General features: G+C 40.7%; 1 protein-coding gene across 2 annotated transcripts in view; it reads left to right on the plus strand.

The window, feature by feature from the left end:
• The window catches only part of LOC117379903 (kinase suppressor of Ras 1-like), a 38,859-nt gene extending 23,432 nt beyond the window's left edge, over positions 1-15,427 (plus strand). For both annotated transcript variants that reach the window (XM_055225943.1, XM_033976603.2), the window contains exons 4-20: positions 160-362; positions 804-922; positions 1,874-1,940; positions 2,744-2,827; positions 3,923-3,984; positions 5,048-5,160; positions 6,005-6,179; positions 6,767-6,815; positions 6,911-6,965; positions 7,506-7,733; positions 7,852-8,048; positions 9,114-9,210; positions 9,304-9,437; positions 10,484-10,615; positions 11,952-12,087; positions 13,063-13,196; positions 14,454-15,427. In XM_055225943.1, coding sequence (XP_055081918.1) covers positions 160-362; positions 804-922; positions 1,874-1,940; positions 2,744-2,827; positions 3,923-3,984; positions 5,048-5,160; positions 6,005-6,179; positions 6,767-6,815; positions 6,911-6,965; positions 7,506-7,733; positions 7,852-8,048; positions 9,114-9,210; positions 9,304-9,437; positions 10,484-10,615; positions 11,952-12,087; positions 13,063-13,196; positions 14,454-14,523 — 2,055 coding nt within the window. In that variant the 3' untranslated portion in view covers positions 14,524-15,427. The remainder of the gene's footprint in view (positions 1-159; positions 363-803; positions 923-1,873; positions 1,941-2,743; positions 2,828-3,922; positions 3,985-5,047; positions 5,161-6,004; positions 6,180-6,766; positions 6,816-6,910; positions 6,966-7,505; positions 7,734-7,851; positions 8,049-9,113; positions 9,211-9,303; positions 9,438-10,483; positions 10,616-11,951; positions 12,088-13,062; positions 13,197-14,453) is intronic.
• Positions 15,428-19,469: the final 4,042 nt, after the last annotated feature.

Raw genomic sequence — 19,469 nt, forward strand, 5'->3', positions numbered from 1 at the left:
CTGTTAATTTTTTATTTTTTTATTTTTTTGTGAGAATGTTTATAATGTAAATAGTGATAAAAAAAAAAAACGAAAAAATGCGTTCAAACTTTTGACTGGTAGTGTCTGTACTTCTGTAATGTTAATAAAACTAACATTTCCATCGTCTCTCTCCCGTAGCTTATGGACGCCTTCAGCCCAGAGTCAGACTCGTTGCCTCCGATCTCCCAGACGCAGAGGGGCAGAGGGGGTAAGGTCTGCCACACTCCCCCCACCTCCAGAAAACTGCTCCAGCTCCTCCCAAACCTCCAGAACCTCACCCGGAGCAAGAGCCACGAGTCCCAGCTGGCCAACCGCATCGAAGAGCCCCCCAGCACCAACAAGTGAGAGACCACTCTTTTAGACATTTACTCACTGATATATTGTGATGATAATTAGATGTTATTGCTTTCTCTCTAATGTTCCGCAGTATGGCATTAAATGTATATAACCTGCAGTGACTTGATTTACAGGCGGGGCTTGGTATTTTAGCAAATTTAAATCAAGATTCGGTCTTTTCTAATTGTCCAAATCGTCGCAGTGTCTTGGCTAAGGATGCAATGATTGAACATGGTCCAAGCAGGAATTGACCTCTGACCCCGGGAGACTCGAGATCGATCAGTCTAAAAAGAAATGAATAAAAGATGCATTCTTTCTGTGAGCACTGTTGTCTCTCCACAGATCTGACCTGTAACTTGGCCTGGTGGTGTTCCCTGCTTGTGTCCATGGCAGTATAGATAAGTTTATTGATACATTGTTTATTTCTTTATTTCTCTTTTGTCCAGAGTGTGTAAGAAGAACAGGCCTGTGGCAGCTCTGCAGTTAAATGGATTTGGGACGACCTCAGATGACCTCCGCTCACCTCTCTCTGCCCGCACCCCCGGACCATACTATCACACCGACAGTGAGTTAGACCTGCTTTAGACCTGGTTTAGACCTGGTTTAGATCTGCTTTAGAACTGCTTTAGACCTGCTTTAGACCTGATTTAGACCTGATTTAGAGCTGGTTTCAGTTCTGGTTTGTTTCTGGTTTAGACCTAGTTGAGTCCTAGTTTAGACCGACTTTACATCTGGTTTAGTCCTGGTTTAGACCTGGTTTAGACCTGCTTTAGACCTGGTTTAGTCCTGGTTTAGAGCTGGTTTCAGTTCTGGTTTGTTTCTGGTTTAGACCTAGTTGAGTCCTAGTTTAGACCGATTTTACATCTGGTTTGGCCCTGGTTTAGACCTGGTTTAGATCTGGTTTAGACCTGGTTTAGACCTGGTTTAGACCTAGTTTAGACCTGTTTGACCCTGGTTTAGACCGGGTTCAGGCCTGATTTACACCTATTTTAGTGCTGGTTTGTTCCTGGTTTAGACGAGGAATTATACCTGGATTGATATGTGAATAGACCTGGTGTTTGTTTCTGGTTTAGACCTGGTTTAGGCCTGCTTTAGACCTGGTTTAGTCCTGGTTTAGACCTGGTTTAGTCCTGGTTTAGACCTGGTTTAGTCCTGGTTTAGACCTGGTTTAGTCCTGATTTAGACCTGGTTTAGTACTGGTTTGGTTCTGGTTTAGACCTGCGATTTCATCTGGATTAGATATAATTAAGACATAATTTAGTAATGATTTAGACCTGGTTTATTCCTGATTTAGACCTGGTTTAGTCCTGGTCTCGACTCGGATTAGTCCTGCATTTGGAACTCAACCTGGTTTAGATCTGGATTAGATATAGTTTAGGTACAGTTTAGTAATGTTTTAGTCCTGGTTCAGACTTGGTTCCCTTGGTTTTTAGACCTGGGAATCGAAGAGGTTTGTATTTGGACTGTTGTGTGCACTACAGGTAGAGGGAGACTGAGTTTTATATTTATTTTACAGGTTCGTCCAAGCTCAAAGGATCGCCACAGACCTTGAGGAGGGATTTAGGATTAACCGTCACCCACAGGTAAAAAATTATGTGCAGAAAGAGAAGTGTGTTTAAGTAAATATAGATCAAAATCGAGATTATTGTATCGAAATGTGAGAATCCCTGTGATTCTCCGCCCTATGGTGCAGAGGAGGGACAGTGAATATATGATGCAGAGGAGGGAGGTTAGACTTATGTAATCTTGTATTTATCTAAAAACACAAGTTGTTTTCCACACGCTGGCATTGGTTGACATTCCATTGTGGATTCCGGGGTAATCCTGCTTTAGTCGGGACAGTGTTGGTCTCATCGTTCTCTGCGGGAATGGCATGTGAAAAGTCTGGAATCTAAAGAATCCAAAGCGCTGTGTGTTTGTCTCCAGCTCACACTCAGCTGTAAACAGAGGTGGAAGAAGTACTCAAGTAAAAAATCTCCCTAAGTAAAAGTATTAAAATACCTGTTTAAAAATGTACTTAAACAGCAAAAAGTAAAAGTATTTCTGGCAGATTTTGAGCTTCAAATGATGTGATTTTGATACAGATTTGTGCTGATTTTGTTCAACAGAAGCAACAGAATTTAAATTTTTTTGTTTATTTATTGTTTTTTTCTGGCTGTTTTTATTTGTATATTTTTGTTATCATGAACATGTTAAAAATAAACCCTCAGACTTTTCAACAGGTCTCAAACAATAATAAAAATATCAGTTGAAAAATTGAATTTTTGCAGAGGTGGTTTTTGGACTTTGGTTTTGCTTTATCCAGAGAAAACACTGAACCTGTTTTAGTTATTCCATGAGGATGAGATAATAATGAAAAATCCACTTGTTTTGGGTTTTTTTTCAGGTTTTCTACAAAGTCGTGGTTCTCGCAGACGTGCCAAGTGTGCCACAAAAGTGTCATGTTTGGGGTCAAGTGCAAACACTGCAAGTACGTACAAAAAACACCTGTATAAAGAGGCTTCGCTCGTTTGTTTTTCTCTTTTTGGGGGTTGCCACTGCCAGCTATGTGTTTATAATCCCTGAAATATGAACTACAGAGTACAGGTTTTGATAACACTATTTATGCTTGGATTAACTGGTTACGTTGCTTAAAATGCACATCATTTTATTTTTAATTTTGATGTTTATAATTTTACTTCGTGGTTGGTCAGAGGCAGCAGATATGACAAGTGTAGAGCATAAACTGTATATATACATGGACATAGCTAACCTGCTAGGAAGTGAGCATGGGCACGCTTCCGGCTCCATCGTCTCCAAATCCAATTCACTTTCTATTGAAAAACTGTGGCCCCTCTATACGTAACTGCTGCTGTCAGACTCATCATTTTGGTCTTAAAATGTTCGTATTAACCCGCTCTACATGATCCTAGTGTTTTTATTTAGCTATTTTATCTGTAAATCAAGATATGAACATTAATAACAGACAAATCAGGCACCTTCTTTCCCTGAAGTCCCTCCCGCTAGCGTTAGCAACAGGTTTGATTGACAGACCGCTCCCTGCTGAACCAGCGGTGCAGACAGGAAGAGCCGTTACCTTCAATAGCCTCGCTCCAGATTGGTTCTTTGGTTGCTATGATACTCATGGTCGGAATTCCAAATATGGGACTTGGCTCAAAATTACCCCTAGCCCTATAACTGCTCTAGCCTTAATGAGCTTGATTTGACTGGTGGACACTCACTTAGTCCACTTCTTTATACATACATTTATACATACATTTTATGGTTTAGAGACCTAGCAACCATAATGTAAAAAAAAAAAAAGTATCTAACTTACACAGTAGTTATGATTTGAAAAATGTAAATAAATGACAATACCTTTATTTTGTTAAATCAATGTTCAACTGCCCAAAAAATGAAAGCCCTGTTTGAAAAATGCCTTTCTTGTGTGAATATTGACCATAGGTATCAATATAAATCCGGCAGATGCACTTTAATGACTCTGTTTGCTCATCCTGGCTGGTTATGCTAGTTGTGTTTTCTTTTGAAGTGTTGGTCATAATTATTTATTTATGTTTTGTTGTAGGTTAAAGTGCCATAACAGATGCACCAAAGATGCTCCCACGTGTCGGATATCTTTTTTCACATGTAAGCTCTTCTAACATGTACAGCAGCACACTAGCTAGCTCACTGTGTCTCCAAGCTAACAGCCACTTTTAATAAAACCTGAAAAATAAACAATATATTAATATTATAAGTAATTAAAACAAAGACTACCCAATTATTTTATATGTAAAATACTTCAGTTTGTGGTGTTGTTTTAATATTTATTATGCTTCAGAATTAGCATTAGCGTTAGCATTGAGACAAACATGTCTCTTTCTAAACACAAAGTGTCTCTGGTGAAGTATTAATTTTATTTGTGTAGTGTTTAACATGTTGTCAACTCTCTGTCCACTGTTTGACCCTAACACTATAACCTCTGACCCCTGACCCCTAACCCACCTGCAGCTCTCTGTCTACTGTCTCATCTTTAAATATTTATTAATTTTAGTGTGACTCCGCAAAAACCTCCTAGAGATAAAACTGGACAGAAAGTAGTGATGCTAACAGTGAGGTTGGGGGCGCTGTTCTGCACAGAGCTAATTAAATGACAGAATATAATGGGGTCATTTAGTTTTCTGTTCAATTTAAACTTAATTCATTCTAAATGTGTCCATAGCAACTTCAGTGTTAGAGAGAAGTCAACCTCATGCATTTTGTCACTATCAGCATTGTATTCTGTTTGTTAAGCTGACATAACAAATTAAAAGTGCACTATGTAACTTTTCTCGTGGGTGGTCCACTACCTGCTTGTCTTCATAGAGATGCTATTGCTCTGCCTGGAATATTCCACATTATAGCTTTAAACATCTGTATCTTTCACTGATTAAATTACAGATTTTTATTGCTCAAAAATATCTTAAAAAACATGCATTCTTCTTTCTGTGAGCGGACTCGCCTTTCCACTGATCTTACCTGTAACTTAACTAAAAGCCTGGTGTCATCATCTGCTTGCCATCGTGGAGATAGATTAATTAAACATTCCAGTCAAAGCAATAAAATAAAAGCTCCATGGAGACAAGCAGGTGGCTGAATCTCCACCAGAAATGTTCCGTAGTGCACCTTTAGTCCGTGGTTGGCGTTGATGTCTCGGTGTATGTGTTTCCAGTGCCACAGATGCGGAGAGCAGAGTCCGTGCCATCTGACATAAACAATCGAATCGACCGAGCGGTGGAGCTACCCATTCAGTTTGGCACTTTACCCAAAGCCGTCGTCAAAAGGGTGAGTTTGACTTTGTCCGTCTCCATGGAGATGTTGTTGCTACGATAACAGTGGCTCAGTTGGTAGAGCGTTGGTAGATCTGAAGGTTGGGGGTTCAAATCTCACTCTCAACATCGATGAGTGACTTGAAGTTGGAAAAGCGCTATATATATACAAATGTGACTATTTACCATCGCTTTACCTGAAATGTTCCACAATAAGGCATTTATTCAGTGACAGCTATTTGGATTATTATTGTGAGTAGGCATGGGACGATATTGACATTTTGTGTGACCAAAATAATTGCGATTAACGATTATATTACGATAATGATTAAAGTTGTTATGGATATGAATAATTTTAACTTTACCAGAGAATATTATGAATGAGCAGGGCCCTCAGCTGAAATTTGGAGGGCCGGGGCAATAAGTCTCACATGGACCCCCTCTAATACAAATTAGTAGGAAGAGGGTCCAATTCTGGGCCCCCTAAGACCCCTGCGGCCCTGGACAACTGCCCCCTTTGTGCCCTCCGTTGACTCCCTCTGTGGATAAGTGCATTTTTCTGCACATTCAGGTGAATATAACGGCGATTATCTGCTGTATGAAAAGTCCGATGAACCATTACTATCAACCTCTTTTCATCACGATAAACGGTGTTATTGTTTATTGTCCTATCCTTAATTGTGAGTGTTCTTGGTTGGACTCGTAGAATCTGCTAGTCAGGACAGAAAAGTGTAATTCTATACTGCAGAACATTCCAAGCAAAGCAATGGCATCTCCACGGAGACGAGCAGATTTAACTTTGGCAGGGTATCGGAGGCTTGACTTCAAACATGAGCTGAGTCGTTTTATGTTTGTTCCAGGACACGCAGCCGGTCTCGTCTCACTTAGACTCCAGCAGTAATGCGTCTTCAGCCACCTCCTCCGCCCCCTCATCCCCTCACTATCATCAAAACAGCCCCCAAAGTGTGAATGCAACCCCGCCCCCGAACGCATCACCCGCACAGGGCTCCAGGGACCAGCGCTTCAACTTCCCAGGTATGTGAACGCAACACGGGACGCGCTATCGACAATGTAAAAAAAAAAAAAAAAAAAGATTATCTGCACAAGTTAAAATGAATTCATAATAATTATCTTTATTTGAGGAGTTTGAAATCGTACACAAAGTCATTCGAAGTGGTTTACAGAATAAGAAAGACGTTAAAATCACAATACAAACAAATCAAAACATAAATAATCATCATGAAAGTAGCATTAAAAGAGAAAAGTGCAGAATAAAGCCTTTCAGTTCGTATCCACAGCTAAAATAAACCATTTGAAGCCTGTCAGGATGTACTGTTCTGTTCTTAAGGCTCGTTTGGAGAGGCCAGTGAGCAGGACGTTACAGTCGTCTAACCTACTGGAGACAAATGCAGGGATAAGTCTCTCTAAGTCTGGTTTTGACAGTTTACCTTTGATTTTTGCTGTTTTTTAGATGGTAAAACGCTGCAGATGTTATTGATTTGATGTGGCTGTTAAAGTTCAAGTCACTACTTTCTAATTAAAATCTAAATATCCAACTTACATAATATTCATAAAAAAGACGCCTACAGTTATATAAATAGTGTATCTTTTTTGCTCCATAGATCTCCCTGATTCAGCAGCAGCTCAAAACTCCACGAGCAACAATACTGGGTAAGACACAGTGTTTTGGAAAATAAATGGGAAAAACAAGAGACCTAAATACATGGTTTGGTATTTAAAACTACAATTTATTTTTTATCTTTTAGAGTGTCTCAAGTGAAGGCTACAGAAACACAACAGGATGTGGCAGCTCCAGAACAGGTACCAACGTTTAAAGCTGCTATGTGTAACCTTTCTGGGGGGGAAGGAGGGGTTCACCATGTGCTTGTCTCTAAGAAGATGTTATTTCTTTGTGTGAATTGTAGATAGTATCACATTAGCATGATCTGTTCACATTCCTCCAATTAGTGGTGTTTATTTTGATTAAAAAGGAAAAAAAAACCTTGAATTTATTCTATGAACCGGTTGGCTTCTCCACAGATCTAACCTGTACTCTGACCATATGGCGCCACCTGCTTGTCTCCGTGGAGATAAACATGCTCATGCGATAGAGGCTGAGTTTACATGCACACCAAATATGATTATTACCTGATTTCTGGAGCTTTACTTTACTTAAATGAAACACAAACTGCAAAATCTGATGTGACAAATCATTTTAATAAACTATAACTCAAAAAAATACAACAATAATCAAATTTTGAGTGTGCCTGTAACCGTAGCCACTATTTAGACACTTTTCAGATGTTAGCTTTTGGATATAAAATATGCTAACTATATGTCAAACTTCTCTCTGACCACCAGGGGGAGGCAGAGGAGGAGGACGAGCCTGACGGGGGCCTGGGCTCAGAGGGGGGTCAGGAACAGTGTGAGGACCTAGAAGAAGACGGTCTGGACGAGCTGCCCGTGTCCTGCAGGAGGGAGGGACATTTCGGGGGTAACATCCACAGAAAGGCCAGTCAAACCAGCGTCTACCTGCAGGAGTGGAACATCCCATTTGAGCAACTGGAGCTGGGGGAGCTCATAGGAAAGGTACCGGGACCAACCATCGACTGTTTGTATACACAGCAGCTCAATATCTATGTTTTTGATTAGAAAGTAAGTTCCTCTGTTTCTTTTGTCTTAGCTCTGCTTTGTTTGTGAATGACAGGGCCGCTGGGGGAAGGTCCATAGGGGGCGCTGGCACGGTGAGGTGGCCATCCGTCTGATGGAGGTGGATGGGAATAACGAGGAGCATCTGAAGCTGTTTAAGAAGGAGGTGATGAACTACAGACAGACCCGGCACGAGAACGTCATTCTGTTTATGGGCGCGTGCATGGCCCCGCCCCACCTCGCCATCATCACCAGGTGCGTCACAGGTTTTATTAAACGGCGAAGGGGAGTTTAGGTCAGAACAGAAGGAATATTTGAGAAGTACTCCATTGTGTTGCTTAAGTAAAAGTACAGAGGCAAAAAGTTACTGAAGTAAAAGTATCGCATAAAATCTACTTGAGTAAAAGTATTTAAGTACCTGTTTAAAAATTTACTTTTAGAGGAAAAGGTATTTCACACAAGGGTTGTTAATTTGTTAATGTGTTAAATGTAGTGATATTGATTAAAAGAAGAGAAGATAAATATGGTCAAACAGTAACGTTACAAATCAATGTCTTAATTTTACTTATAAATTTTGTGTATTTATTTTTGTTTCCTCAAAGCCGAAGCTTGAACTTGAAAACTTTAGTCAGGATGTTTTTATGAACATGGTAAAAATAACCCCTCAAATCATATGAAAAGTACTTTTTATTTTTCAGTTCTGTTCAAAAATGTAGTGGAGTAGAAAGTACAGATACTGCTCTCAGATGTAGTGAAGTAAAAGTAAAAAGTGTCCACTGTAAAATGTACTTAAATACTTTACTTCTTGTGGAGCATCTAGTTTCCCCTCTATAATGTGTTTTCAGCCAAAAGTTCTGTAGTACAGTCAAAAGTCTCTTATTCAGCTCACCAGAATTAGGAATCAACTTATCATTCAATACAAAACAGGGGGACTTTTTCTTCATACTAGTGTGAAATATTTGGTTATTTTTCTGTTCTACGGTGAGATTTGAGCTGTAGAGGGTCGATTTATGAACATCTATGACTCATTACAGACACAAACTAACCACAAGTGTTGCGTTCTGCCATTTATATATTGCATTTCTTTTTCTTTTTTTTTACAATTTTGTACATTTAAAATACTTTTTGGGGGTAATTCTGCTTCATGGTTCGGTTTCAATATTATTGTTTATCATCTATATTTACTCTGGCAATAAGTCGCACTTCAAAGTTTGTTACCAGAATAATACAAGACAATACAACAGTTATGTGAAACCCTAACAAGGATGAACAGGGCAGAGGCTGATTTTAACTGAACAGGATAAACTTTCTCGTCTTTAGTTTCTGTCGTGGAGTGACTCTTTACACTGTGGTGAGAGAGAGAGCTTCACTGCTGGACAACAACAAAACCAGGCAGATCGCTCAAGATATCGTCAATGTAAGTGTTTGTTTTACATTTTTATGACTTTATTACTCAAGCAAAAACAACAGAGAACTCATACATAATACTGTTTCTTACCTGTGCTTTCAGGGCATGAGTTACCTCCACGCTAAAGGCATCATTCACAAAGACCTGAAATCTAAAAACATCTTTTACTGCTCAAACAAAGTGGTGATCACAGACTTCGGCCTGTTCGGGATGTCCGGGGTGGTGCAGGAGGGCAGGTAAGCTCTATGGAGAGGATGAGTTTGTTTATTTATCTGTAACACTTTCTTATAACTGCACCTAGCTAAAGCATGAACATAGACTTAACTCATCATGAACAAATAGTTTATTAAGAATGATTCACGCTGATTACTCCTCTCTTTTTTTCCATGTATTTGAGCAAAATGGGTCTGTATTACTGTGACAGCGCCTGCCAACCTCACTGTTAGCGTCGCTACTTTCTGTCCAGTTTTATCTCTATGAAGTTTTTGGTCAGTCAGGCTAAAATTATTAGATATTTAAAGATGAGGCAGTGGACAGGGAGCTCCAGGTCGGTTAGGGGTCAGGGGTCAGAGGTTACAGGGTTAGTGTCAGACAGTGGACAGGGAGCTCCAGGTCAGTTAGGGGTCAGGGGTCAGAGGTTACAGGGTTAGTGTCAGACAGTGGACAGGGAGCTCCGGGTCAGTTAGGGGTCAGGGGTCAGAGGTTACAGGGTTAGTGTCAGACAGTGGACAGGGAGCTCCCGGTCGGTTAGGGGTCAGGGGTCAGAGGTTACAGGGTTAGTGTCAGACAGTGGACAGGGAGCTCCAGGTCGGTTAGGGGTCAGGGGTCAGAGGTTACAGGGTTAGTGTCAGACAGTGGACAGGTTGCTCCGGGTCGGTTAGGGGTCAGGGGTCAGAGGTTACAGGGTTAGGGTCAGACAGTGGACAGGGAGCTACAGGTGGATGTCACTGACAACATGTTAAACACTACACAAATAAAATTAATACTTCACCAGAGACACTTTTGTGTTTAGAAAGAGACATGTTTGTGTCTCAGTGCTAATGCTAATGCTAATTTTGAAGCATAATAAATATTAAAACAACACCACAAACTGAAATATTCTACATCATATAATCGGGTAGACTTTATTTTAATACATTTCAATTTTAATAGGTTGGTTATTTGACGTTTTCAGATTTTAATAAAAGTGGCTGTTAGCTTTGAGACGCAGTGAGCTAGCCAGCGTGCTAATGTGCCCAGAGCCTGTTCTCACTGGTCATGGTATAAATGTGTGTGTTTGCAGGAGGAACAGTGTGCTGCGGATCCCTCGGGGCTGGCTGTTTTATTTGGCGTCTGAAATCGTGAGGAAGATGAGTCCAGAGGAGGATGAAGACCAGCTGCCGTTTTCTAAAGCTGCTGATGTTTACGCCTTTGGGTAAAATATTCATAAATAAAGATATTGTCTCGATAATACACGTTTCAGCACACCATCTTATTCCAATTTTTTTTTTCTTTATTTTTACTACTTTCTTCGTATTATGTACAAACAGAAGACACCAAATATATGAAGCAAGATATATGTAATTATCTACTAAATATATTTCAACAAAGCAAAGGGTGGATACTTTGAGGATTTGAATAGAACATGTATAAGTAAAATAGTAGTATTAACCAGTTTCCTTTTTACTACATAATTCCATATATCTTATTTCATATATCGAATGTCGTCTACATGCATATAAAATGTAGAAAGTAGTAAAAAAAAAAACATTGAACAAGTGAGTGTGTCCAAATGTTTGACTGGCACTATATGTTATGTGTACTCTATATTTAAAAAGTCACATTGTACACATTGAGTACACATTGTAAACAACTCCAGGAGGATTAACATTTGGGAGAAGAAGTGGAAGCTGGGAAATACCTTTGTCTTTACACGGGAAACAGTTAAGTGCTGTTGGGTTCATTTGAAAGGTGCTGATACTCATCCTGCTTAGAAATCGCTGTTGGAAGAGAAATTGTGTTTGTGTGGGTCCCAGCCACGTCCACGTATGGTACTTTGCTCCAAATTCACCCCTATAACCGCTCTAGCCTCGACGAGCTTCATTTGACCGGAGCTGGAGTTCCTAATATGCAACACACTCACATAGTCCACTTCTTTATACAGTCTGGTAGGAGCAAGAAAGAACACGCTCACTTGAAAAGCACTCAGGATAAAGTGGGCGAGCGCATTACTGGACATTAAGATAGTGATCACATAATGGAGACACTAGAATGTTTAATGGACTGTGGAAGCTGCTCAAAGGAAACAGAAAGTCTGGTTCAACATATTCATCATCAACACCAAGGACTGATTGACCTTAAAACTGTTTTGGACTGGGGCCGAACAGGAAGAAAGTGTAATTTATTCTTTACGGGAAACTGGACGGTATGTGAAGATTTAGGTCGTCAATCACAGACTTTACAAACAAGTGGACTGAGTGAGTGAGTTGCATATTAGGAAGTCCAACCGTGAGTATCATAGCAACCAAAGAGCCAATCCAGAGTGAGCTTGTTGAAGGTTATGCCTCTTCCCGCCCGCATCGCAGGTTTAGCAGGGAGCGGGCACTTAGCAACGCTGTCAATCAAACCTGTTGCTAATGCTAGCGGGAGTGACTTTGGGGAAAGAAAAAACTGCAGCGTTTGTGATTTGATTTGGATGTTGTTCGATTGTGTAGTCCTGCCGCACGTTTCATAATATTTCTATAATAATAATATTTCTTTCTCTTTGTCAGTACGATCTGGTACGAGCTGCACACTGGTGTCTGGCCCCTGGAGCAGCACCCCGTCGAAGCCCGACTTTGGCTCTTCGGTTCTGGGGAGGGCATCCGCAGAGAGCTGGGACAGGCCCATCTCGGCAAGGAGGTTACGGTGAGCGGGACATGGGGGTCTATGGATATTTTTAGGAATTAATGCAAAAGTTTAAACTGTGACAACTATATAGGTCTCAGATAATTTATAATTTAACATAGAGACAATTTTCAGGGCGTAGCAAAGATGAAACAGCTGAAGAAAATAACTCACATCTTTAAAGGTGCACTATGTAACTTTCCTGGAGGAGTGTTGGCCACCTGCTTGTCTCCATGGAGGTGTTATCACTTTGCCTAGAATGTTCCTCAGTATGGCATTCATCTTATCTAGCTTTCATTTAATCCATTACAGATGTTTCTATTGATCAAATATACCGTTTAAAAACTTATTATTAGTATTATTAGTAGTATTATTCAGGACTAGACCAGGACTGGACCAGGACTAGACCAGGACTACACCAGGACTACACCAGGACTACACCAGGACTAAACCAGGATTAAACCAGGAGTAAAGCAGGACTAAACCAGGACTAAACCAGGACTACACCAGGACTACACCAGGACTACACCAGGACTACACCAGGACTAGACCAAGACTAGACCAGGACTAGACCAGGACTAGACCAGGACTAGACCAAGACTAGACCAAGACTAGACCAGGACTAAACCAGGACTAAACCAGGACTAAACCAGGACTAAACCAGGACTAGACCAGGACTAGACCAGGACTAGACCAGGACTAGACCAGGACTAGACCAGGACTAGACCAGGACTACACCAGGACTAGACCAGGACTAGACCAGGACTAGACCAGGACTAGACCAGGACTAGACCAGGACTAGACCAGGACTAGACCAGGACTAGACCAGGACTAAACCAGGACTAAACCAGGACTACACCAGGACTAGACCAGGACTAGACCAGGACTAGACCAGGACTAGACCAGGACTACACCAGGACTACACCAGGACTACACCAGGACTACATCTACCCCACTGTGCTGTTGTCTAAACCCTGTCCCTGTGCTTGTGTTCAGGAGATCCTGTCTGCGTGCTGGTCCTTTGACTCGATGAGCCGTCCCTCTTTCACTCAGCTCAGCGACATGTTGGAAAAACTGCCCAAACTGAACCGCCGCCTCTCTCACCCGGGACACTTCTGGAAGGCTCAAGAGTACGTATCATAGTGGGGGGTATTTATCATCCAAACACTGCCCCCATGTGGGAGAGGGAGGCAACTACAACCAATAGACTTGAATACAAAGAGCAGACCATGATTTTTAACAAGGGAAGACGTAAAAGCTGTAATATTTTTGTAAATAAATGTGAATTCTGCAAACCTGCTGAGAAACGCCTTGTTAATGTGACGCTTGGATTTTGGATATGGTCAAAATTGTCGATATCGGTGCTGCTACTGATACTGAAAGCAAAACATGGCCAATCTCTAGAGACACTTTCAATGGCATTAAAAGCGCTGTATCTCATTTTTACTGTCTTAAAACATGAAAAGCAGAAGTAGTTCATTTTAAACAGTTTGCAGTGGTCCAAAGTTATTCCTCACTTAACTTATGCATTCAGAACATCCTAATTATTCACCAAGATGAGTTTTCTTCACAACTTTCAGAGGCTAGATCTGAGAGCTTTTGCGGTGGTTTTATTTCTACCCTAAGAGCTGCTTATGCAATATATCTGTCTGTATTGGGGTAAAAAAAAACCATTTTGCTCAAATATACAGAAGAAAATAATCATATGCAGACACTTTAATACCTTCAGCTTCATTTTAAAGGTCTATATTACACAAAGTAGACTCTTGTGAGCTTTAAGTCGTGTTATAATGTTGTTACCTCCTCAAAAACATACTTAGAGTTGTGTTTTGTTTCATTCACACGTTTGCGTAACTGTTTATTATCTGTCTGTCTACATTTCCAAAGCTTAAAACGCTCTGTTCCACCTTGTGATATCACATAGACGTAGTTTTCAAGTTAACAGCTCCTTTTAAACCTTTAGTTCAGTCGAGATCGCCAATTCCAGAGCTGAAATCATCCAAATGTTTCTAGTGAAGATGTATGGAGTTAAAGAACACAGAGAAGCACTTCCTGTATTACCACATGACATCACAAGGTGGAACAGTGTGTTTTCTGTTTGAGAGAAGAGCTTTGGTACAGGGTTTCTGTGTTAAACATGTGTGAATGAAACAAAACACAACTCCAGGTATGAAACAACATTATAACACAGATCAGTCAACAGTGTAATATGGGCCCTTTAAGCTTTTGATTTTCATACATATTTCTCGGTGACCTCTCTTACATCTCTTTCTCTCTTGTCTCTGTTTTGGGCCTGTCCTGGCGTTCCTTCCTTCCCTCTCTGTCCTTGGACTTCCTGTTTCCTGGTCCACTTCCTGCTTCACTTCCTGATTTTGTCTGCTCCAAAGGCTGTGGGATCACCGCGTGTGCTGCCAGGGCTTTCTCACAAACTGTCCCTTCATCTTCAAATACAGCTGAGAAGTCAAACACGGAGGTCGAGAATTTACAACATTGACTTTCTGAGCTTTGTGTCATGTTATAATGTTATATTCTCATAAAAAAAAAACATGCCTGGAGTTGTGGTGTTGTCTTATACCAACACATGTGTTTCAGAATGACGCAAAATTAGGACCGTTGCCTAAACCTGTCACGATAACAAATTATGACGCGCGATATATTGCTACCATAGACTGTATATATGAATGAACATGGCTAACCTGCTAGCTGCCACGCTCCAAACAGGAAGTGATCATGTGCGCACTTCCGGCTCCATCAACTCTGGCTCCAATTCACTTTCTATTGAAAAAACTGTCATCCATCTCTCTGTACCTGCTGCTGTCAGACTCATCATTTTGGTTTTAAATGTTCGTATTAACCCGCTCTACATGATCTTGTTTTTATTTAACTCTTGTGTCTGTAAATCAAAATATGAACATTAATAACAGACAAATCAGCAGTCTTCTTTCCCCGAGGTCGCTCCTGCTAGTGTTGCGTCATCTTTTACAAACAATATTAAGGCCCAAAATGTATTGTTCCTGGTCTGGATCTAGCAATCTCTACACCTGTCAACACTAATGCTGGTCTTTTTAATGAACCCGAAAGAGTTTTGCAAATGTGCTTAAGCCGTGTTCTGAACTGATGGACTTCTCCTCTTTCTCTTCCTCTTTGTGGCTCACACCATCTTCAGAAGTGTGAATAAACCCCAAATATGTACAGCAGAGTGAAGTACTAAAAGGCTGTGTATTTTAGCAGGATTTTTAAAAGGTACTTTGTTTGTTTTTTTCTGTACAAACCGAATTAACTGATTATTTTGAAATGTGACGGCCTCAAATGTATTATATTTTTGTACAGAAAGTGGTTTTAATAAGAATAAAACTATGATAAAGACTTGTTTGTGTGTGTTGTCGTCATTGTCAACGTATATGTTAATCTGCCCTCAGCAAATGGAAAATGGTGGTGGTTAAATCTACTCAGCTCTAATCGTATTGCATCCTTTTGTTTTGTATTTAGGCAAGACACTCTTTATAAGTGAATGTGTTGGTGAGTGACAGGTTGGTCCTTTAGGAGAATTGGAGCAGATTAGCAGCAAAATGGACTTTTAAGAGTGTTATAATGCTGATGATGGTGCAGTTTTACACTTCCATCATTGAGTCCATCCTCACCTCCTCCATCACTGTGTGGTTCGCTGGGGCCACTGCCAGGGACAGACAGAGACTACAGCGCATTGTGCGCTCTGCTGAGAAGGTGATTGGCTGCTCCTTCCATCTCTACAGGACCTGTACGTCTCCAGGACTCGGGGGCGAGCAGGCCGTAGAGCAGCTGACACTTCTCACCCTGGACATGGACTATTTGAGCCACTTCCCTCTGGTAGGAGGCTACGGTCCATTGGGACCAGAACCTCTCGCCATAAGAACAGTTTCTTCCCCTCTGCTGTTTGTCTCATGAACACTTTATAATATCTGCACTAAACTGGACACTTAATAACACCGGTCACTTTAATAAGCCACTTTGCACTGTTGTTCTGATGCTGCTGTTGTACATATTTTCTCCCTTTAAGTGTTTCATTAGATTTTTTTTAAGCATATCTTTTTAACTTTGTGCATGCCCTTATTTGTATTTGTATTTATTCAGTGTGTTTATGTTGCACTTTTTCACCGAAGCAAGTTCCTAGTTTGTGAACTGTGTTCACAGACTATGGCAATAAAAGTCTTCTGATTCTGATTCTGTCATATATTAAAGCTGACAGTATGGTTGCTAGCAAAATTATATAAAAACAAGACAAAATTAAAACCGCAAGCAGTGATAAAGACCCTCTCCACCCCTCGCGACCACGGGGTACATGTCACCATGAAGTTTGCGCCCCCCCCCCCAAAAAAAAAAATCAGCGTCTAACTCGGGGGTCGGCAACCCGCGGCTCTAGAGCCGCATGCGGCTCTTTAGCGCTGCCTAGTGGCTCCCTGGAGCTTTTTCAAAAATGTTTGAAAATGGAAAAAGATGGGGGAGGGAAATATATTTTTTGTTTTAATATAGTTTCTGTAGGAGGACAAACATGACACGAACATTCTTAACGTTTTCCAATGCTGTAAAAATGTGTAGAATAAATATTAAATTTCAACATTTCTGTCAACGAAGATTTGCGTCATAGCCTGCGACACACGTTTCTACCAGCAGGGCGGGATGCCAGGCAGGTGGCTGTTGTAAACAAACCGGCGGCTGTGTGATGGGCCATGGATCCCAAAGGGAAAAAGAGAAAAATAACTGAGGAGAACAGAGGATTCAACAGTTCTTGGACCGAATCATTTGCATTCATTGCCAATGCGGAAGGATTGCCTGAATGTTTGCTCTGTAACGGGAAGTTGTCAAATAACAGTAAGAGTAATGTGGAAAGACATTTCCAGGGAAGGCATGCTACATTTGCAGCCGAGTATCCAGTTGGATACTCGGCGATCGCATTACTTCTGGAGAAATTAGAGGAGCGCAAAAATAGATTTAAGAAGTGGATTGCATCTCCAAACTCCACTACTGCTGCAAGTTTTGTTGCAACCCGGGAAATAATAAAGCGTGGAAAACTGTTCACAGATGGTGACTACATGAAGGAGTCGTTCATCAACATATCAGAACACCTATTTGCAGACTTCAAAAACAAAACCGAGATAATACAGAAAATCAAAGACATGACAAGTGAAGGAAAGGGCCATTAAAATGGCAGGCAACATCACCGATCAGCAAATCAAGGACATTAATTCAGCACCAGCATACTCAATTGCCTGTGATGAGTCGTGTGATGTGATCGATATTGAACAGACTGCGCTTTTATGCAGGTATGTGAACTCGCATACCTGCAATGGGCCGCAAGAAGAAATGATCCAGTTAATTCCACTGAAAGGCCAAACACGGGGGGAGGACATATGTGAGGCTGTGCTGAAGTGTTTAAATGACAATGGAATAAACACCAACCACCTGATTTCAGTGGCTACGATTAATATTGTAATGAAGTTAAACTTGAGGCGGCATCGTACAACAGAGTAGTCACGTGGTGCGTCATTCTCTACAGGATGCGCTGCAGGGAAAATAAACATTTAATCATGAAGGCTCATTATGTATTTGTAGCCAACTTAGTCATTTTGATAGTAGGCTAATATAGATACATACAGCATGTGTTGCCTTCATTATAAGGCTTATATAAGGCTTTTAATTTTTTGCGGCTCCACACATATTTGTTTTTTGTTTTTTTGGTCCAATATGGCTCTTTCAACATTTTGGTTTGTCGACCCCTGGTCTAACTAATACTACTCCATTCATCGCAATGAGATGGTTGACAATATTTTCACACCTGTATGGTTGGAAATAGAGGTATGTCTTCATTGGCTTTTTTGTTCGGTATGATGAGAGGAATACGTGTACTAAACTTCAATGGTCTGTGACAAACTAATTTATTTTCATCCCACTTAACCAAAACCCATGTATTTCTATGACAAATGTTGGACATTTCCATGGCAACACGATCGCAAATGAATAGTATAGAATTGAGTCTAACCTCTCAGATTTACTTAAAACTAAGACTTTCTAGGAATTTCAGATCCGCAGCTGATTTAGTGAACTGGATCCTGTCTGTTTCTGTGCGGCGATTACGAAACAGAAAACGCTAAATGAATTCAAAGACGTGTTTTAAAACAAGATCAAACAACAACCGGATCAAAAAACAATAACGGTTCCCATTGGCGCTAGCATTTGTAGCTCATGTTAGCTTGTTTAGTTTCAAACACGTCTAGTTTTTAGTTTAAACACATCTGGAATGTTATTTCAAATTAGGCATGATTTGTTTTGGCAACCACAGGAGAAATGTTCACAGAGGACTCTTACACAATAGATATACAGCCTGTTACAGCTACAATAACTACAACTACTACCACAAATACTACAACAACTACAACAACTACTACAACAACTACTACTACTACAACTGAACTTCAAATCAGACTAGAAATCTAAGGGTAATAATGGACTCAGACTTCTACAGCTTTTTACCATCTAAAAACACTGCAAAAATCTAAGGTAAACTGTCAAAACCAGAGTCAGAGAGACTTATTCTGCATTTGTGTCCAGTAGTTTAGACGACTGTAACGTCCTGATCACTGGACTCTCCAAACGAGCCTTAACACAGAACAGAACATCCAGAACATCCAGAACACTGCTGCTCGGGTCAGGACTAGAACCAGGAAGTACTTCACACATGTGTCCTGTGGCTCAGGTCTGTGGCTCCTGTGGCTCAGAGAATAGAACAAGTCTCTCCATGGACCAGCACCAAAGAACATCTCCCACATGAGCCACATGAACCATCTCACATGAGGAGGACTGAACCAGGACTGAACCAGGACTGAACCAGGACTGAACCAGGACTGAACCAGGACTGAACCAGGACTGAACCAGGACTATATCAGGACTGAACCAGGGCTAAACATGGTGAATCAGCGTTTCAGATGTGAGACAGGCCTCTACTTTGACCATGTTTAAATCCAGGCTCAAAACAGTTTTGTTTAGCTGTGTATATGACTGAAAGGGGTTTATTCTGCACACTTCTGTGCTGATTTGTGTGATTTTCATGTTTTTCTTATACTGTAAAGCACTTTGAATTACTTTGTGTACGAATTGTGCTAATAATAAACTTGCCTTGCCTTACAACTACTACAGCTATAACAACTACAACAATTACATCAACTACTACTGCTACTACTACTAATTCAACTACTACAACAACTAATAATACTACAACAACCAGTACTACTAAACCTATACATTTAAATTCTAAAATTACCTTCTATCCTTCACTCACAGATAGTGATGTAAGCACGAGATCTAAGCCAGGTCTAAAACAGGACTAAACCAGATCTAGATGGATGGATTTAACTCCGCCCACAACTTAA

The sequence above is a fragment of the Periophthalmus magnuspinnatus genome, chromosome 13, assembly GCF_009829125.3.
Source record: "Periophthalmus magnuspinnatus isolate fPerMag1 chromosome 13, fPerMag1.2.pri, whole genome shotgun sequence".
Classification (NCBI taxonomy): Eukaryota; Metazoa; Chordata; class Actinopteri; order Gobiiformes; family Gobiidae; genus Periophthalmus; species Periophthalmus magnuspinnatus.